Consider the following 21,005-nt stretch of genomic DNA (forward strand, 5'->3'; position numbering starts at 1 on the left):
TCCCATTGCAAACAATGTGTTTGGCTTTATTGGAATGTTCTAGCGTGGATAAGGGTAGTTTAAACCACAGTAAACCCATGAACCTTTTGTACCACAAATGTAACGTGAACACATAGACTGCACTCTGTGTGGCAGCCTGGATGGGTCCTATTCTCACCACTGATGGATTTAACAGGTTACACAAGTATGACATCATATCCCCTTTTAATAACCACAACTCAAACACATGATGAATAACAAAATGCAAATACATAACAACAGTGCAATCTCCTTGTTCACTGTTTAGACGTGTGATTGGCTGAGGTACCACTTGTACACTTGTATGTCATCCTTTATTAGAGTTTGCCATAGTAAAAGCATAGCAAAGTGTAATAAAGCATAAAAGCATGGTAAAGCATAGGTAAGCATTGTAAGGAATTGTGAGGTATGGTAAACCAAATTACATAACTATGGTCAAACTACAAAAATACTCTGGTAAACTTTTATAAGGGATGCTAAAGTGCTATTTATATTCTTAGAAGGCAATATGTATGTTATTTGTTTTATAGGTGTTTATCCTCTCACTATTACCATCAATTCTTTCTTGCAATGCTCTGACTTGAGACACATCACTCTTCCCTTTTCATTCAAAATATGAAGTCTTTAAACACCAATGTGCATTTATTATATACAGTAGTAAATAAACTTGCAAAAGATAATGGTAAGCATTGTATTCATTATCATAGCGCACATATAACAGGTGCAATAAAAAACAAACGTTCTTAATTGAACCATTTTGGAGTCCATATATTCTATATTTTATTTGGAACACTTAATATAAAAGAGATATAGGACTCCTAATGGTACATGTTTTTTGACCCCATATTGAACATTTCCTCAGTATATAAGAATATTAGAATAGTTATGTATGCATTAGTTAATCCTACTGCGTACTTTAACACATTATTGCAGATAGAGTCTGCTTGGTATATACCAAATGCTTCTTGAAAAAACAGTACTTCACAATAACTAACATATCTGATCGATATAAAAAAAACAAAAAAAACAAAAAAACGAGATGCTCCTCCTCTGTTGAATGACGGAATCGCTTGTAAAACTGCTACTCATTCCAACACACATTAACATTTGGATCAAAAGAGTGACTGAGAATTTGACGTCATTTCTTTGACGAAACAACCTCTTTCAGCTCATTCATTGCAGTTCACATTTCCCATTTATCGGCGAGACAGAGCAGGCTTTTGCGGTCTCCGGGGAGACAACACAGCCAGCAGTAGTAGTAAATTTTTATCTTGACTTGATGAAGATGGCAATTCCTTAAATTATTGCAGATGCGTTAATTAACGACATAATGATACAATATCTATGATTGCCAAAGCAGTAGGCCTTACAAGTCATTTATTTATTTATTTATTTATTTATTGTATTTGTAACACAATAAGAACACAATTGCCTTGAATTTCTCTTATAAGATATTTCGTTCCTAGGATAGATACAGAATCCCAGATAATATCCGAATATTAATGTTGTCTTCATTGCAATCAAATGTTATATTCCTAAATAATATATATATATATATATATATATATATATATATATATATATATATATATATATATATATATATATATATATATATATATATATAGACAATGAGATGGCATAGAATGGCCATCGCAACACAAACCCTAGAGCGCCACTAATCTGTTTTAAGCAGCTGTGTAGAATTAGTTCGTCTTTGTTTTTGGTTAGCAGTGTGCGGTAAGCACAAAGGTGCTGAAATCTGAATTGGTGGGAGTGTTGGTCGTGATGCAGTCATGCGCATGCCGGTCTACATCGGTGCTTGGAGTGACATCAACACCAATAATGAAGGCGGCTCATCAATGGCCAGATCCACGGTCTATAAAAGGAACTTTGGAGAGTTTCACTAATCTCAACATAGGCTGATCTGCAAACTGTTTTAACAGTGCTGTACAGGCATCTTCTAAGAAGAACTCTAAAGAAACAGTAATACCACTAAGTGGTAAGTACCTTATATAGTATATACTGTATATAACAGTCGTTCTTTAATTAGCTATATATTAAATTTATTTTAAGATGTGTGCTATAATCCTCATCAAGGTATTCATATACCCAAGGATAATTATAAATAAGATGGTTTTATTATGCATTATTGTCCTTTTCCATATACATAATATGATTTTAGGAAATAGCACATTTGTCCAATAAACGGCTCACAACAATGGACTGATGTGTAGCCTACTTGGAAAATATTACAATATTACACTTATTTGTAACTATATAGTTTTATAACTTTTTTTGTTGTCAGTTATGAAGAATATATGCTTTATATCTGAATAGGTTTTAATAACAAAATGTGAACAATAGGGAGTTAACATTATTTTCTGTTTTCTTTTTCACAGGCTATACACAAAATGCTTTCAGTGAGAAGTCTGGTGAAAATAGCTGTCTTCATACTTCTTTATGTCCTCTGCTTTTCATCACAATCTGAAGGAAGACCACTTAGGTAAACATCTATCTATCTATCTATCTATCTATCTATCTATCTATCTATCTATCTATGTACAAGATAAACGTGTTTATAATATTTGTGTTCAATGTATATACACAATATTGTATTCAAAACTAACATTTAAACGTTACTCAATATGTATCAATATTTATGATGTAAATTTTGTTATAACAAATGTATTCAAGCCACAACTTGTTGCTATATAATAAGTATAAGAGTGAGCTTTTGCGCCTATCTGTAATAACCTATAAATGAATATGTCATTTTGCTGTATAGGAAAAGATCAGTGAGTGAAATGCAGCTGATGCACAACCTTGGGGAACACAGACTCGTCCAGGAGAGGCAAGATTGGCTTCAAATGAAACTGAAGGATGTCCACACCGCTTCTCTGAGAAACAATGTAGAAAGAGGCAGAACAAGGAGGCTGCTACCCGAAGAGTTCCCGGAGCTGGAGGAGCTGACAGACGAGGAACGACAGTATATTCAAAAGCTATTAGAAATGCTTTTAAACCCACAGTAAAAGACAGAGTATTGTCAATTTCGAGATCTGACTGCAACAATGCTGCTCTGACTAAAGGTTTAACTGTTTTACAATAGATATTTTGGAAAAATGTTAATTTAATTTTACAAACCACCTGGTACTGTATTCATAAACGATTTCAACGATTGCTTCATTATTGAATACTTTTGCATGACCTATATTTCTCAAAGAGCACTTTTTTTTTTTTTTTTTACTATTTATTTCATGTAATTTATGATTTGCATAATGTATTTTTTTTAAAGAAAGGACTATTTTCTACTAGTTAATGTTATTTATTATGAACAACAAGGTAAACGAGGACCAACAGTTTTGTATTTTAATATATATATATATATATATATATATATATATATATATATATATATATATATATATCTATATATATATATATCTATCTATATATATATATATATATATATATATATATATATATATATATATATATATATATATATATATATATATATATATAAACGATTTAATCTGTGATACACTATAATGGAATACTGAAATATCCAATTAACATGTGGACACTGTTTTGTATTATTAGGATTATTGTTGCCCATTTAAACATAGGGTATTGTTTTCTAGTAAAACAATTTAAAACTTTGTTCTAGTAACATATGCACAGTTAAGCCTAAGAGTATGGATGGGTGTTACGTTTATGGAGAGTATACATTATATAAACGGATTTTGTTTTGTTATTGTAACATTTTTTTTTAAGTGAACATTTACATCGACTTTGTAAAGTATTGTTATAAAAAATAAATAACAACATGCTGCAAGTGTAAATGCTTTTTTTTTTTTTTTTTTTTTCACCAAGCGCTTTAACCAAAATGTATTCCACTATAAAAACCAATACTAAACACTTGGAAACATGATCCTTAGATGTTCCGTAGAACCATGTTTTGTGTTTTGCTTTTTCTTTGGAATCCTTTTTAAGAACCACTTTTAACAATAGAGGGTTATAGGGTTCATCTAAAGGCTCGAACATTGAACCTCTAAATATGGTTCGATTGGATCTAATGGTTAGAACCCATGAGACAGAACGTTCTGTTCTTCGGTAGGCTCAAGGCTCATAGAATATTAACAAGGGTTCTAGACAAAGTCCATAGGAACCACATAGAACTCCTGCACCCTATTTTGTACCAGTACTGTACACATGCTGTATAATATGTTTTTGGTATAGTAAGAAACATGCAAACTACGTTGTTTTGATGATCATTTAGACAATCATTGCACACAAATAAAAAGTATTACATTATATTTTTACTGTTATCGTCGATATGGCACATTTGAGAACATGGATATTACAAAACTTAAACCAATGCAGAGGCAATACTTTTCATTAGGTGGAAAGTTGGAAGGAATTTTGTGTTATTCCTTATTTATTTTTACCACAAGAGGGCACTGAAACTCTGACACGCACTCACGCACTTTACATTTACCTGGCATCGTCTCGCAAATTGTATTTACCTTTTTTATCCAGTCATGTAATTTGGTTTGTATGAAATATACTTAAGATTAAAATACGTTAGTGCTAAGCGCCATAAAGACATTTTTACCCAGGTTTAGGTAACTTAAATTTAAAGCCAGAGGACTACGACTATCTCTTCACGTACAATTGCAAATCGTTTCAATAAAAAAATACAATATTTGCCCGCAGTGGTATAGTGTCTGAACATGTGAATGTTGGTTCATTCACTTTTACCAAAATATCACATTTTCTTGTTTCATGACCTTGAAAGGTCATCAATCCAATCGCACGCCCTTGTATATGGTGTATCTTTTAATTTCACAACGTAAGACCAAATTAATCAATTGCTCAAAGTGTATGCTTTTGAAGAAACAGTGTGTGCTTCTTCCTCTGCTCAGTTAATCTGTGTTGTAGATAAAGCCTAGTAAAGCCTGTATGCTTTATGCCTCAGATACGTTTAGATTTGTTTTTCAGATCCATCATTTATGATGAATTTCACTCACATTTGCGTGGTATCTATGGTAACACAGTAGCAAGTGTCGCGAGATTTCCCATCAATTCTCGCGACAGTTGCAGCGTCGGGCCTGAGGTAGTTTGGGGTTGTCACTGGAACGGAGATTAGAGGGGAATTGCATTTGTTAGGGTTTATTTGTAAATCAGGATTGTTTCATTAAAATAATAAAATAAAAAACCAAAACCCTAGGATGTCGATTCATGTTACGCCTTTTGTACTCTAATCCGGAACTGGTAAGGTCATGTTGTAATGTTGTTTACAACTGAGCTGCTGTCGTACCTGTTGTGTACTGGCACTGTTCGTACGAATAATATTACTACTACAAGCTAGAATAGTGTATTTAATGTATTTAATAGTGTATTTAATAGTGTATTTAATGTTTGATTAAAGCCTTAGTAATGTTTTGTATGTATTTTTTTGTTGTTGTTTTAAGTTTTAGCTTTTTAACCCGTCTGATGATGTTTACACCCCGTGCATCAAAAAAGTCTTATCGACTTGAGCGTGCACATCGAGTAAATCTAACAATATTATTATTATGAAATGATATAATTACTACCTTTTAATCACTTCATTTCATATTTTAGAGGAAGTAACACCGCGAGGATCTTTCATCTTTCAAACGATGTCAATTGAGAATGGCCTATTTAGTGTCCTATGTCTGCTTTGGCTCCCTTGAGATACTCTCATCGGTGGTTTAATTTGAAAATATGTGACGCCAGGGACCTAATCCTAAATTAGTTATTGAATTGCTAAACTGAGAATGGATATATACAGTGCGTAAGCCTAAATATCTGGGTCCAAAACGTACATGCTTCTTGAATTTTATGACAGGTTGCTACGTCTCAACTAAATATTTTCTAAAAAAATAAACATTCACTGTTTTGTTTGTTTAAAGATTAACACTCAAAGACTATAATGCTATAAATGTAACTCAGTCATCACATGAAGTCCTAAGGGGAATGACTCACTTATAGTTTCAGTCATGATGTGCAAGATAGCTGAGCTGAAAACAGATAATAGATGCTTGCTTAGCAGGTGTTTATGTGTCCAACATTGCACATCTACTAATGCTGAGGAATGGTCTCTGAAATGAGTATGGGCCATGCTGGAGAACATGCTTTGCTGTTGCCTTATAAATACTGTCTCTAAATCCTAGTGATTATTTTAATTATTAAATATTATTATTGATATGTCAACCTTTTTTTTCCTCAGGTTATGAGTACTGACTGATAGGAGGATTCACTGTGCCGAACTCTGTGTGATGGCAGGACGGTCACATACTTATGACAGCAACTCCAGTGATCCAGAGAATTGGGATTGGAAAACACAGAGCAGACCACGCAAACTCTACAAGCATTCAAGGTAAGTTAGGAACTCAAAAATGTGTGTCTGCAGCTAGGATGTAACTGGAGAAACCAGTTGAACAAAAAGTAAAATAAATCTGACTCCTGACTGTTCTAATGCATCATATTAAAATGACTGTCAACACTGTAAGCACACACTGTTAGTCTGTAGGTACACTGCAGTATTTTCATAGTGGAACATTTCACTTGAGTAAACTTTATTGTCTTTGTATAGAATGCAGAAAATAGGCTTCATGGCCATTTTTGTCCCCTTTTGTCCCCATTTGTCCCATATTCTGTACTCCTAAAATCCCATCAAGGTACAGATATTTGCCAACCAGAAAGTTGCTGCTGTTATATGGTTTTACAGATTAATATATGATAACAGCAATGACCTTTTCTTTAATAAACAACTGAAAAGATCTCCCTCCATTGTTCATAGCTGTAATAGCCTTCAGCCTGAGCTCAATATTAATGCTAATTAATACAAGGAATTAGATCAGAAATTATGGAACCTTGCTACTAGAACATGATTGTAACACAAACATGTAATACCATATTCTCTGTTCTACTCAGAATCCATCCCCAGAGGTATCTTTCTGGCTGCTCTGGGTAAAGGTTGTTAGTAGCTGACACACTGTAATATTATCTATTGGTTGGGACAAAGTGTGCAGAAGTGGATGCTGTTAATTTAAGCTTGAAAGGTGAATGGTATAAATTTGTTGTGTCATTCTCAATACAAGGTTGGATTTCTTAGCTATCGTTTGATGGCTTGCTTTTATTTACGTGCTACTCAAAGAATGCATTGAATTGAAATTCAAAAACAAGTGAGTGCTGTAATGTTATGCATCATTAATTGTATAATCAAGTGGAAAATGTCTAAGTTTATGAAGATATGAAATGTCTAATAGGGAGCTCTAGGCATTTGACTTGTTTCATCCATGTCATTTAAAAAATGCAGCCAACCCAGAGCTACAGCATCGGTGGACAACACAGCTCTGGACAGCATACAGGCAAGCCCACAGGCGCCTGGCCAGTCTACAGGGCTGAGGACACCCTGGGGCCTGTTGGGGGGCCCCTAATGCAATCACTTTGTCTTCAGCCAGGTTACCTGTTTTTTAATGGTTCTTTTGCGATGGTCTGTCTCTTTGTTCTTTATGTCTTCTTGGCCTATCTTGGGGTCAAACTGGTCTTGTGAGCAGATGAATGGAGTCTGTTCAAGGTGTTTAACTTAACTCTGCTGCTGTTTGCATGCAGTACGCCTTGATAAAAACTCTGTGTTTTAGCCCAGTGTAAAAGGTTACTGCTTATTTGTTGTGTGCCTGTCAGGCATTGCTGGTAGAGCTGCACTCTGATTCTGAAAAGTAACAGATTGTGTTTGTTTGAAGTGATGCAACTACATTATTGTGTCGGACTAGTGAGAACAAAAGGTAAGTGTAGTTGTCTGGGGATTTTTAGAGGCAAGATGTTTTTGAGAGTTTTCATCAGTTTTTGCTTCTACTTAATATTATTGATCAATGTGACTGTGGTAGGCAAAATCGTGCTTGCTGTACAGAACGTTCTGTAATGTTTGTCCACCTGCCAGCTTTAAATACATTTCACTTGATATATTTGATCATATAGATCCTTGTTAAGAACAAGAGTAATAGCAATCATTAGATATACAGTAAGTACTGAAAAATGTGCAAATAATTTAGACATACTCGGTTTCTTTATGTGCTTTAACATACAGCTATGGCTTAAAGCAATTTAAATTTAATTTTACTGAGTTGCATGGGAAAAAAAGACAGATAAACGATTGATTGAGTGTTTGAAACCACACCACTTTGGCCTAAATAAAAAACATTTATAAAGTCTGTCTGTATATCTGTGTCTCCCACTTACATTTTTACAGGTGCATACTGTAGATATATATTAGATTATACAGAGGACTGTAACGCGCTGTGGTGTTTGTGTAGTCTTTTAATTAGATTTCAACACTACTAAAATAGTCTTCAGGGCATGTAGAGCTATATATCCAATTACATTTTTAGTTGAACGTGTCTACACCCCCCCCCCCCCCCCCCCCCCCCAAGATAAATATTTTTCTGTCCGGAGACGGAGACACACCTCTTGTTATAGTTAGCAACAAGGCAGAATTAGCAAAGAAACAATTACAATTAGGAGGATTGATGATGTGTTTACATTAAAACGGGCACTATTTAAATTGCAATCGGTTGATACGCAGCAATGAACCTGTGTAGAGCAACGAGTCAACAGTACACCTTTTTATCAGTGTTTCATATTTTATCCTGGTTATTGTAATGCCAGTAAAATGCTATTTGTGGAATACTGTACATAGGATTGCTCTCACAACTTTTCAAACGGTTTCATATTTTTTATTGTTATTGTAATGTCACCAATAAGATAAACAGGTCTTTTTAAAACACCTTAATTTGTGGACTGAAGTAATAGTGGAAGGCTGTAAATACCATTCTCAACCGTGCTGGACATTCGTTTTCTGAACTGTTGTAATATAATTCTTAGGTTTTCCTGCTTATTTTAATGCCAGCAATGAGCCGGTGGTGTCTAGAAACATTATGACAGCTTTGAAGTGTCTTCAGGTACTTCACTAACTATAACGGCAACAAGAGTCTTATTAAAAAAACTACTGGCTTTAATAAAAATAAACCATAAACAACTGTGGTGATATTTATTAATTTACTTATTTTAACTATCAACATTATATTTATATTCAAATGCCATGTTTAATTATTAATACGTTGATAAAAAAGTGGGTGAAAAAATTTGCTCTGTATGTCATACATATATATATTTTTTTATTTCTAGAGAACATTGCGATTAAACTTTTTATTATTAGCGCAAAATATTGAAAGTGTTTTAAAATGTTGGGGCATACTGTCTGTCCCACTGCCTGCATGTCAGTTTTATATTTTTACATGTGCACATGGTAGGATGCAAGTCATAGTCTGTGTCATGATACTGATATCTCTAGTTTAGTATGTACAGTAGTGGCAGGGGATTTATGTCACTGATACACTTGTTTATGTACAGTTAACTTTTATTGCATTTAATCCAGGCTGTATGATAGAATTGTATTGTGTTTTCGAGTTTCCTTCAGGACTACCAGTGTTACAGACATTCTGAGTGATTCATATTCCTCTCTTTTGTCATTGATGTATTTTCTTTTGCTTAGTGTAGAAATAATAAAGGGTTTTAAAATAATTCTTATTGCAGGAATATATGGGGAAATTTGCTTCCCAGAATTTACACAGCCTGACAATTTTCTTTACATTAAAAAAAAAAAAAAAATCCTTCTGCAATTTAAAGATATTCAAGGTAATTATATTGCAAGAGGACACCGTTTGAAAAGCTGACAAAACCTGCATGAACTCTGTAGTCCCAGATCATCCGTGTTGAAAGTCATTTAGTTTTCAACCTCCTCTGGGCCAGTCCTGATTTTTAAGTGGCAGGAGTTCTATTTCAATCCACCTTGATTTTCTGCATGGGTGGAGGAGTGGGCGGCCATCTTTAATATTTCATTACGATTTGATAGAGGCTTCTGCAGACTCACAGCCAAAAGAGTGGCTGCACAGACGGGCCCTGGCAGACCTCCAGAAAAGATTCTTGCTTTCTCTTTTTGTCTTTCCATTTGGATCCCTTTTTCTAAAGCTGGTGCTTCTTGCATCACACAGCTGCTGCTGCTGTTTGGTGATGTAGTAATTGCAGGCATGAACGCTGCTCGCAGGAGGCTGAGGGGTCAGAAAGACGTCAGCAGCACTGCACTCCGCACGTCTCACTCCATGCCTGTGATTAAAATGATTTGTCTTTATACTATGAGCCTCCTGCTGCCTGAGCTGAATGACTTTTTTTTCTTCTTGGAGGATTTTTCTATTAAATAGCTCTCTAGCCTGCTCTAGCAATGCTGCAGAATGCTTTGGGGTGTTTAAACCTGAGGAACATGCCAGGACGATAATGGGAGTATATCAAATATGAACTTTGAAAGTAATGCCCAAGGATGCTAAGACGGCTTCCAAAGCTGCTTTGTTCAGAGTAGCGCACGCCTTTTGTGCTTTCATCCCTGAGTTCATTTCATGTTGCTTTGTCTTTAACCTGCAGTGCAAGGCAGCCGGGTACGTATTCTAACAGTGGAATTGCTTGTGCTTCAGGGAATGTTTAACACAATTTGTAATCTAAAGTCATTTTCTTTATATATATATATATATGTGCTTTGTGATCTGTAAATGCAGTATAGATGTCATAAGGGTGTGAGTAATCATTTGTTGTAATTATGTTTCTGATTTATTTTTTATTTTATTGCAAAGAGCAGTCATTTCTGGTGTACCTCTGTTTAAAATTGTTTGACATAAACAGGAGAGTGAAACCACACTAAAGCCATCATAGTGCTTGTTAGTTTAGAGAAGAACAAATAATACTATATATATGTGTGTGTGTGTATGTATGTGTGTGTGTATATATATATATATATATATATATAATATATTGACAGCTTTTAGAATTTATTAAGAACACTGTGCACTTTTCATCTTTTTAGGCATAGAGGAATGGGCAGTTAGGGTCACTTAGGCAGGTAGGCAGATCCTGTTTACCTACTTGAATTTGTATTTATTATTATTATTATTATTATTATTATTATTATTATTATTATTATTATTATTTATTTCTTAGCAGACGCCCTTATCCAGGGCGACTTACAATTGTTACAAGATATCACAATATTTTTTTTACATACAATTACATTAATTTTTACACATTATGTTTACATACAATTACCCATTTATACAATTGGGTTTTTACTGGAGCAATCTAGGTGAAGTACCTTGCTCAAGGGTACAGCAGCAGTGTCCCCCACCTGGGATTGAACCCACGACCCTCCAGTCAAGAGTCCAGAGCCCTAACCACTACTCCACACTGCTGATATTTAATAGAGAAAATGTATTAAATGCCTAACTATAAAAAGTAAACCTCTGTACTAATGTTTATGTAACGGCATGTGTAACAATGTGCTATCTATTTAATTTCTGATGAATTTAGATATTTAGGAAAGCATTAAATGCTGTATATCAGTATTTAAGTTGCTGTATTCCTTCGAATTTAAGACGCAGTTTTTAAAGCAATTTTTTCTTCTCAAAAACGGCCTGTGTCTTAAATTAGAGTACAGTATAGTGATGCGTGTATTAAAATTGCTAACAAAAGGTGTGACTGCCCGAGTACACAAACAGCAACGTGACTGACTGGCACTCGCCTCTCCGATGTAAACAAAGCAAGCTTTCGCTCAGCGCCCGCCTGTGTAGCTATGGCCGTGGTACGGAGCCCCGAACTGGTGCTGCTGCGTTCTTAAACAGGCGTAGGCTTCCGTAGGCTTATTATATGAGTAAAGGCATCTTTGTCAGTACATCTTTTTTTTTCCTCGTTGAGGGTGGGAAATTTGGGCTGCGTCTTAAATTTGAGGACATCTTAAATTTGAAGGAATACGGTATGTTTAACACTAATTGTCCTAGCAAGGGTAAATGATACCTGTACTTATCAGGTGAACTTTTAGCTCATGAAATGGGTAGATTACTGATGGAGGATTACTGAAGGTGCATGAGCATGCAGCACCTATCAGATGTGAATATCTGTATTACAAATTATAATATAAAGGGTACAAACTATAATATAAAGGATATTTGCTTTGTGGTTACAATTCACCTGCATGTTACAATGTTATCGTAACACAAAGACAAAATAATGATCGCAGCTTAGCAGAGCTATCCTATCTAATTATTTGGAACTACTTTACCCAGTTTTATAACAGGCAAAGTGAATTCCTCCCCCAGGGTCAGCCAGTAATTTAGTGTCTATAAAAATGGATCATTTTATTTTCCAACTATGTAAAGAATAAAGCTTCATTTTCAGGTTACCAAACTTGCCAATCTGGGGCTTGGAAGCAAAAACAACTTGTTCTAGAATTCTACTTGTTTGTCACAGCAGAGTAGAATTGTATGTAGGCGGCTTGTTTTTTCCTGCTGAGAGGTGGAAGATACTTACCCAATAGGAGGTAAAAAGTGCCATAATTACTCCTGGCTTCATAGAGGGATTGCATCCTGTCTGACAATTCATAAGGATCATTTGTTTGAAGTGTTTACATCTTCCTTTCCTATCTGTTCATTCAGTGGGCTTTCTTGTGCAAAAGGGTGTGCTGTAATTTTAGCATTTGGAGTACACTTTGGACCGAGGCCTCATTTACAAGAGTGACCTGGCAAGATGACCAGAAACAGACAGTAGTCATTTCACATCATAAAAAACAACATCACTCTAAAAAACAATGTAATACATTTCAATCTGGGATCAAAAACATTTACACTTCAATACTTCTTGGAACCTACTAATTTAAAATAAATGTAATGTTAGTCATTGTTCTACATTTAACTGATACATTTATGTTATTTATCTGATCATATACACATAGTACCTGTAAAGTACATTTCTATTCAAGTCAGTTATTTATGTTGTAAAAGTCTAGTAATGTATTACATTCATTCTTTCGATAAGCACCTTCTTTGTACCTTCATGGTATCAATGACAGTGCACTGCATTAAATACAGTGCATTTCTCTGATTTTCTTAACCCCAAGATGCATTAAATTGTAAAAAAACGTACTTCAGCGGAACTGCCAAAGTTATGGAACCAGCAAAATAACTGAAAGTGTTTTACAGCTCAAGCTAGTTCTGCAGTACCAGCACATTCCCTGTAACATAATTCTAGCTTACCCTTTCAGATTGAATCACTTAACATACTGCTATTAAAGATGGGGTTGTTCGTTAATGAAAAACTGCAGTGTCTCTTATTCTATAGTGAACCCCTGTGCTTTCAGGACTGGCTAATATATGTAATGGTTTAAAACTCAATTTTAGCTCATTGACACAAAACATGTTCAGTGCAGTACGGCAGTACAACGTGGTTTTAACTACAGATCTGGACAAATTTGATCTTAATGGATTTTGTATGAATTTTAACAAAATTCCTAAACACTGGTGCACTAGATAGTGGGGCTGTATCAACTGAAGATCACTCCTACTAGGGCTGCTATGATTAAATCGAAAATCGATTTTTCGATCAATTCCATTCCTCATTATATACATCGATTTATAAATACTGTATAATTGATCCAATTACATTTTTGTAACACGCATAGTTAATAACATTATTTAAGTTTATCAACGAAACTGCAGCGAACGCCCTGCTTTGCTATTTACAGTATTTCTGCCAGACAAGCAGTGGGCGTTCTCTTCTTTACCTGCTCGTGTTAACCAGCATCTGATTTGCTGGTTCCGTCCTACCAGCGAATCAGTTTTGAAAATGCTTTGTAAGCCGCCTTGGATCCAGAGCAGGACGACAAACAGCCTGTAAATAAATTGTGCACATTGAAGAAAATTGGCTGTATATAGTTTGCACTTTGGAGTTTCAAAATGAACTGTTATATAATGAATATTTAACAATATTCAATAACGTTAAAAAATTAATAAATAAATTAACTATCAATGATGTTAAATGCAATGTTAGAGTAACGAATCAGTTTGACCTTGCCTGACGTATGCATGTTGTGGAAAGTAAGTCAATTTATTTGTAATGTTATTGTTGTTGTTATTATTATTATTATTATGATGATGATGATGATGATAATGTTTTAGGCAGGGACTTCCACATTGTGTGTTTCACAGATGGTGAAGGTTAGGTGGTACAGTATTAACAAGATGCAATGTGTGATGCTGCAGCTGTCACTGACTAAAAAATATGGTTTTCATAAACTCATGTCTAGTTTATACAGATTATATTCCAAAATAATGTAATCTGCTTGGAATAATTATTTTAGTAACACCCTGTAGTATGTTAAACTTGCTTTAGGCTTGTTGCGAATGTTGTTGTGTTTTTTTTTTTATGCTACCAAGGCGTAATTACCCCTCACATTCAATTGTTGTGCACAAGCTTTTACTTAACAGCAATGATATTAAAATAATCACATCAGAGGAAGAGGAATGGAGCGAAAATGTATGTGGGCGGTACAATCGTCAATATTTTTTCGAACGATTATATTTTGTGTGCCCAATTAATCGATTGCTATTTTGAGGCTTAACTGACAGCCCTACTCCTGACTTGAAGAGCATTTGCAATGCTTTATGACTCAATTTCTCTTTTAATATTTGCAGTGGCCCATCCCGTGCATCAAAGCTAGAATCTGATCTCTCGAAGATGAGTCTGCATGGCGCTAGTGGAGGATATGACAGATCAAGAGATCGTCGGAGGTCAAGTGACCGATCCCGGGACTCTTCACACGAAAGGGGAGAGAGCCAGTTGACCCCGTGCATAAGGAACGTCACCTCCCCTACTAGGCAACACCACGGTGGTAGGTGCTTTGAATAAAAACTAGTATCTGAAGTCCAAAATAGTTTTTCATGGGCAAAAAGGATATCTATGTTGAAAGCTATTTCTTTTGGAACCAATTACCAGTAATTTCTAATTTCTGTAGATACTATAAGTCAACTGTAATAGAAAAAGCTAGATATTTTTTGTCTCTAAACGTTATGTATATTTGAATCTGTAGGACAAAAGCACAACTACCTGATTTATAGTCTGCAGGTCTAAAATCTGTCTCCTTTCGCGCCTCAGTGCTACAGTGAAGGTGATGCAGTGTGATACTGAATCGGGAGGTGGTGAGCTCTATCATCCAGAGGGAACAGGTTCTACATCCTAGTTTTAAATTATCTGATTCAGCACGACCATGACCATGAAGAAATATATACAGGGTTCGAAATTAACACCTGCCCACCTGCCAAACGCGGGTTAATTTGGTCTGTGGTGGGTAAATTTCACATAATTATATGCCACAGTGGCGGGTACGTTTTTGTACACTTAACATCGCTCGACTGGCGATCATCGCTGTCATGTCACCGTGCAGTTTATACTTTCTACCAGGTAATCGCCCTGCTCAAACTGCAGTCACTGACAGCTCAAATCAACTGAACTTTGACCTCGTCGCTATGGTTATTACAACGCCAAAATGGATGACTGGTTGTTTGTCGAGAAGGTGCTCAGTGTTTATCCCTGTGTATATGCAATCGATAGAGCTGATTATAAAGACCAGATTCAAAAGGAGAACGCATGGGTATCAATTGCTGAACAAATGCAATCAGCTTGTGAGTATTTTAATGTCACTGAAAGTGTAACCGGTGAAGTTTTAATTTTAATACAGCGACTGCTGTTTTAAACACATTGTATATTATGTTATTAATATTATTATTAATATTAATATTACTGTGCTACAAGATTTTTTTTTTTTCAATATAGGATAGTATGTACAATTTTTTCTTGTTGTTTTGCATGCTACAAACTCTGAAAAAGGGATTCAAATGATTGTTAGTAAACTATGGTGCAACCATGTTAAATAAAGTAAACTCTTATTTTGGTATTTACGATGAATAAGGATACGATTTTGTCATGGAGGTCACAATAATCGTGAATTTGAACGAAAGTCTGTGAAATCTTGGAAATGGATGTAAAAACACATTTGGTTAGGCACTGGCTTTATTTCCTTTAAAATGCAGTATGCCATGCACTGAAAATACAAATATGCGAGTGTCTGTATTGTTTGGTTGTTTATGAACACGGCATTTACATGTAGCTATGTAGGTCAGCGAATGAGATTTGTATAAGCTCAGCGAACCTGTCAACTCCTGTGTTTTTTTTTGTTTTTATGTTTAAATGGGCAGTGCTCTGTAGGCTACTCAGAAACAACCAATTTAAACGTCTCGTTCTTATTATTGAAGAAATAATATATACCGTTTCATTTTGAACACTTTGGACTTTTTTTTTTTTTTAGAGCTTGAAAAAACATAGTAAGTTAATGCTTAGCAGATCCTCAGTCAGAAAATAATTATCGCAACAGGACCAAAGAACATTTTACAATATTATATCACAGACTTCAATTATCATCACAGACCTGTCATAGTGATTCTGTATTTCAGATCGAGAAAGGGAGCACAACTCTTCATCTCGGCCCACCAGTCCCCGTCCTCAGAAAGCCTCTCCTAATGGCTCCACTGGTAGTGGTGTCACCAGCAGTAGAAACAGCAGTCTGTCCAGCACAGAGGGGAACTGTAAGGCTGTTGGTGTTGGGGAGATGGTGTTTGTGTATGAAAATGCAAAGGAAGGCACAAGGAACATGAGAACCTCAGAACGAGTAACACTCATTGTGGACAACACTAGATTTGTAGTAGATCCTGCCATCTTCACCGCACAGCCTAACACTATGCTGGGAAGGTACATATCGGAAAATCTGTTATTTTAAATTTTTTTCATTGGACTAAAAATGTTAAGCTGTACTTGTTTAAAATTTGGAGAAACACTGAAGTCCATGGTTTTAAATTCCCTATGTCACACTTTTGAGTTTTTTTCTTGAATCTAGAGAATATCGCTTGGGGGTAGTGGCGCAGTCTGTCTGTCACACTGACTGTTAGTCTGTCACATAGTGTATGTTTTTGCATAGATCTAGAGATAAGGACATTACTGAGATTATATAATGTATATAAGTGTATCATAAAATAGGGGTATATGGCTGTGTGTTTCATCATCATCATTCTTCTCTACCACATCTATATATAATCTGATGGTAGTGTACATTGTTAATAATAAAAATATTTTTTTATTCACTTTTTGGCAGAATGTTTGGATCTGGCAGGGAACATAATTTCACGCGTCCTAATGAAAAGGGAGAGTATGAGGTGGCAGAGGGAATCGGCTCCACTGTGTTTAGAGCTATTCTGGTAAGCATGGTTACAGATGGTAAAAGAAAATGTTATTGCTGCTCAGTGTCCAATATATTTGACATTGAAATAGGTATTAGAACATACCCAGAGCAGCGAAGTGCCCCATGTAATTCAGTTCACTACTCCCAGTAATTCAGTGGGTGGTGAATGTTGCGCTGCTTAGAACCATTTTCTGAAGATTAATAATAAAGTTTAAAAAACAATCAATCCATCTGGCTGCATTTTTATCAACTGTAGTGCCAGTAAAGACCTAGAATCTCTAACATTAGACTGTAATCCATGCATCTTCATGGTACTTAGAGATTTTTACAGAGGTTTAACAATTCATGATATCAGAGGAGACATGTATTTCTTACTTATTAAACACATTGCTTTGCAACTAAACTGGATTCTTCTGCAGGACTCTTTCTTGGTTGAACCATTTCTTTCAGACTAAACAGATACCTGCTCTCCAAGGGAAAAATTATAATTGGTGCTACTGCCATTTGCTTTTAAGTAAAGGACTATGAGAAATGCTTCGGTAATGGCCGCATGTTTGTTTCTATCTTTAACTGGCAGGATTATTATAAATCTGGGATAATCCGCTGCCCTGATGGAATCTCTATTCCAGAGCTGAGGGAGGCGTGTGACTATCTCTGCATCTCCTTCGACTATAGTACTATTAAGTGCAGGGACCTGAGTAAGTATGGCTTTTATAATTCACTTCAGAAGAAAGATATATTATGAGGAAGATCAGAACACCATTGAGTCTAAACAGCACAATGCGCCTTTACTAACTGTGTTGCTGTTGGAAGGAAGCATTTATACTTTTTCTGAAAACTGAAAGTAAAAATTGTATGACTAATGCATAGTCTGAAACACTCTAAAGATTGTGTTTGGACATTTTTCAGTAATTTGCATAGATACTGAAAGTACGTTTTCAGTTTTAACATATGTAGCTACTGTCTAATATACAAAATTAAATAGACAACATTATTAGCAAAAACAATTTAATTAGTAAAAACTTTTCCAGCTTATTCTATTATTCTTAGAAACAGGCTGTCTAGTACTGACATTAATCTCTTGTAGGTGCACTAATGCATGAGCTCTCCAACGATGGAGCACGTAGGCAGTTTGAGTTTTATCTGGAGGAGATGATCCTGCCGCTGATGGTAGCCAGTGCCCAGAGTGGGGAGAGAGAGTGCCATATTGTAGTGCTGACAGATGATGATGTTGTCGACTGGGATGAAGAATATCCTCCACAGATGGGAGAAGAGTATTCACAGAGTAAGACGTGATGAATTGATATACTTGCCTCAAAAGTGGCACTGAATCTATTTTAAATAACATCAAGCAGTTTTTATACATTTTCTTACATTCTGCCTTGAAGCTTTTTTTGTTCATGTAAGCACTTTTCAGAAAATAAGGGTGCATATTTTATTTTATTTTTTACCATTACCAACTATCAGTAAACATGCAGATATCATGATTTGTTAAGTAAAGGAAAATAAAATAAGCATAAAAAATGTATGTTCAAAATAATAAATTCTGTTTTTTTTTTTGTTTTTTTTTCCAGTAATTTACAGCACAAAGTTGTATCGGTTCTTCAAATATATAGAAAATAGAGATGTTGCCAAATCTGTTCTGAAGGAACGAGGCCTGAAGAAAATCCGATTAGGCATTGAAGGTAACATTAGTAATATAACTGAGATAGTCGGATAGTTTGCAGGTGTAGACGAGAATATATGGTGCTGCTGACACACACTGGAAGCAATTCTAAGGTTTTCATCCATTCAATAATTTAGTTTGCAAGAAAGTCTAATGATTTATGCAGACTGAGTAACTAGATTCATTCGGATTAACATTTTTAATTAGGAGATGCCACTTGGGGGTTTATGCTGTTACTCTGCCTGTTTGCAGAGATAGTTGGTATGCTCCTGGATGGGAGAAGATGAGCCATATTTTGGTACAAAATTATGCAACAGAAAGGGAACATTTACTATTCTGGAATCATTTACACAACTGAGAGCAGTAATATGTAAAGTCACTTGTTCGGGAGGGAGAGTGAACAGTATTGCCATTTTCTTGAGCTTTTCAGTCTTTGGGTTCAGAGCTAGCTCTGTGTCATTCATTTATTAAGTTATACCTTGCTGTCTTCTACAATACTGTATTTCATTTATTAGTATAAAATTAGTATTATTGCGACTGGCATTCCTTCTAGATAACAGTGGAGGTTTAATACAGGTATGTGCAATTTAGGAAAATGAGTAATGATTCATGTAACCATCTATTTTCCATATGCAGGTTACCCCACATACAAAGAAAAAGTGAAAAAGAGGCCAGGTGGCCGCCCAGAGGTGATTTATAATTATGTCCAGAGACCCTTCATCAGAATGTCTTGGGAAAAGGAGGAAGGGAAGAGTCGGCATGTGGATTTCCAGTGTGTGAAGAGCAAATCCATCACTAATTTAGCCGCGGCTGCAGCGGACATTCCCCAGGACCAGCTGGTGGTGATGCACCCCACCCCACAGGTTGATGAGCTGGATATCCTCCCGATTCACCCCCCACCAGGCAACAACGATCCCGATCCTGATGCACCGTCTCCTGCTGTCTGAAGAAGAGCCACATCTTGAAATCACAGCATGCTGCTGTCGGAGTGGCACTGCTATCTGAATAGCTCACAGTTTATCCACAGCCTTAGATGTTCAAATAAATGATGTGACACCAAAAAAGTGATGCGTTTTAATTTACCACCTTTTTATTTCCAAAGGAGTAAACTAGTTAATTCTACAAAACTATATACAGCAAGTGGCAAAAAAAGGAAAATAATGTAAGTTTTCATACTTGATTCTTTTGACAAGCCCACTGTTTTCAATGCAGCCTGGCAGCATTAAGTGTTTACCGGTTGGGGCTTTTGCGTTGTTTGGTGCTTTTTGTGTTTTCAGTTGGCTTCCACTAGCAAAGTTTTGAACATTTACATGTATCTGAGGAGGTGAATCAAAACGCAAGGGAATTGAGCACTTATTAAAAGAACAGCATTATAGTGATGCGTGGGGTTTAACTGATTGGTTTCAGGGTTGTTTTTTTTATATGCTTTTAAAGATGTATTCAGCTGAATGTGTGTCCTAATGTCAGGATCCGTTTTTGTTTGTTAAGACTTAATATGTTTTAATAAAGAATTCAAAGGCATGATGTTTTGGTGTTTTGCTTTTCTCAACAAAATTACTGTTAGTTTACAAACACATATTCTGCCATTGTTCTACTTATTAGTATAAATGTTTTAGGTAAGGATCAATTACTTATTATTGTTCAATTATAATCGGGAAACGGTTGTACCTTTTATTAAGCATACATTTGGAATGTTGATAGGTAATGGGGGGGAGGGGCGGTGTAGCATAACAGAATTGCATTGTGTTCAAATTTTGCAACCTTTGGTTGAGAAAGTGTTACAGAAGAACTTAAACCCACTAGATGGTGCTGTTGTGCCATATGCGTCTCTGGTAACCTATTTCTTAGGATAAGCCATGACACGGTGATTCTGAATGATTTTGCTACTGTACTGTAGATGGCATCGGCATGATGCATTGATACTGTGAGTGTAAGCAGTCGGTGACTATTATTCCAGTCTACCATGACTTTGTCTATGTGTCAGTAGCTATAATGCTAAACTAATATTTTTAAATTCTATTTTATTTAGATTTCCTTCATAATTTCCAAGAATGTAGATGTGTAAAGCATTGATGGAATAAAAAAAAAAAAATCCCTGGATGTTCTCCGTAGTGCAGACCTGGTCAC

General features: G+C 35.6%; 2 protein-coding genes across 4 annotated transcripts; both read left to right on the forward strand.

Annotated features, from left to right (window-relative positions):
• Positions 1-1,946: 1,946 nt before the first annotated feature.
• On the forward strand, positions 1,947-3,366 carry LOC131701869 (parathyroid hormone-like). The gene is made up of 3 exons (XM_059002427.1): positions 1,947-2,020; positions 2,421-2,524; positions 2,807-3,366. The coding sequence occupies exons 2-3, from the start codon at positions 2,433-2,435 to the stop codon at positions 3,048-3,050; spliced, it is 336 nt and encodes a 111-aa protein (XP_058858410.1). The 5' UTR covers positions 1,947-2,020; positions 2,421-2,432; the 3' UTR covers positions 3,051-3,366.
• Positions 3,367-5,070: 1,704 nt separating this feature from the next.
• On the forward strand, positions 5,071-20,399 carry LOC131696493 (BTB/POZ domain-containing protein 10-like). 3 transcript variants are annotated; one of them, XM_059002211.1, is made up of 9 exons: positions 5,071-5,137; positions 6,275-6,424; positions 14,616-14,812; positions 16,431-16,725; positions 17,126-17,228; positions 17,790-17,910; positions 18,300-18,497; positions 18,787-18,897; positions 19,515-20,399. In XM_059002211.1, exons 2-9 carry the CDS (start codon positions 6,324-6,326, stop codon positions 19,823-19,825), a joined length of 1,437 nt encoding a protein of 478 aa, XP_058858194.1. In that variant the 5' UTR covers positions 5,071-5,137; positions 6,275-6,323; the 3' UTR covers positions 19,826-20,399. The 3 variants fall into 3 exon arrangements, with proteins under 3 accessions (XP_058858194.1, XP_058858193.1, XP_058858192.1); XM_059002210.1 differs by lacking the exon at positions 5,071-5,137 and adding an exon at positions 5,153-5,295; XM_059002209.1 differs by lacking the exons at positions 5,071-5,137; positions 6,275-6,424 and adding an exon at positions 10,046-10,538.
• The last annotated feature ends 606 nt before the right edge of the window (positions 20,400-21,005 follow it).

This window comes from Acipenser ruthenus, chromosome 27, assembly GCF_902713425.1.
Source record: "Acipenser ruthenus chromosome 27, fAciRut3.2 maternal haplotype, whole genome shotgun sequence".
NCBI lineage: Eukaryota > Metazoa > Chordata > Actinopteri > Acipenseriformes > Acipenseridae > Acipenser > Acipenser ruthenus.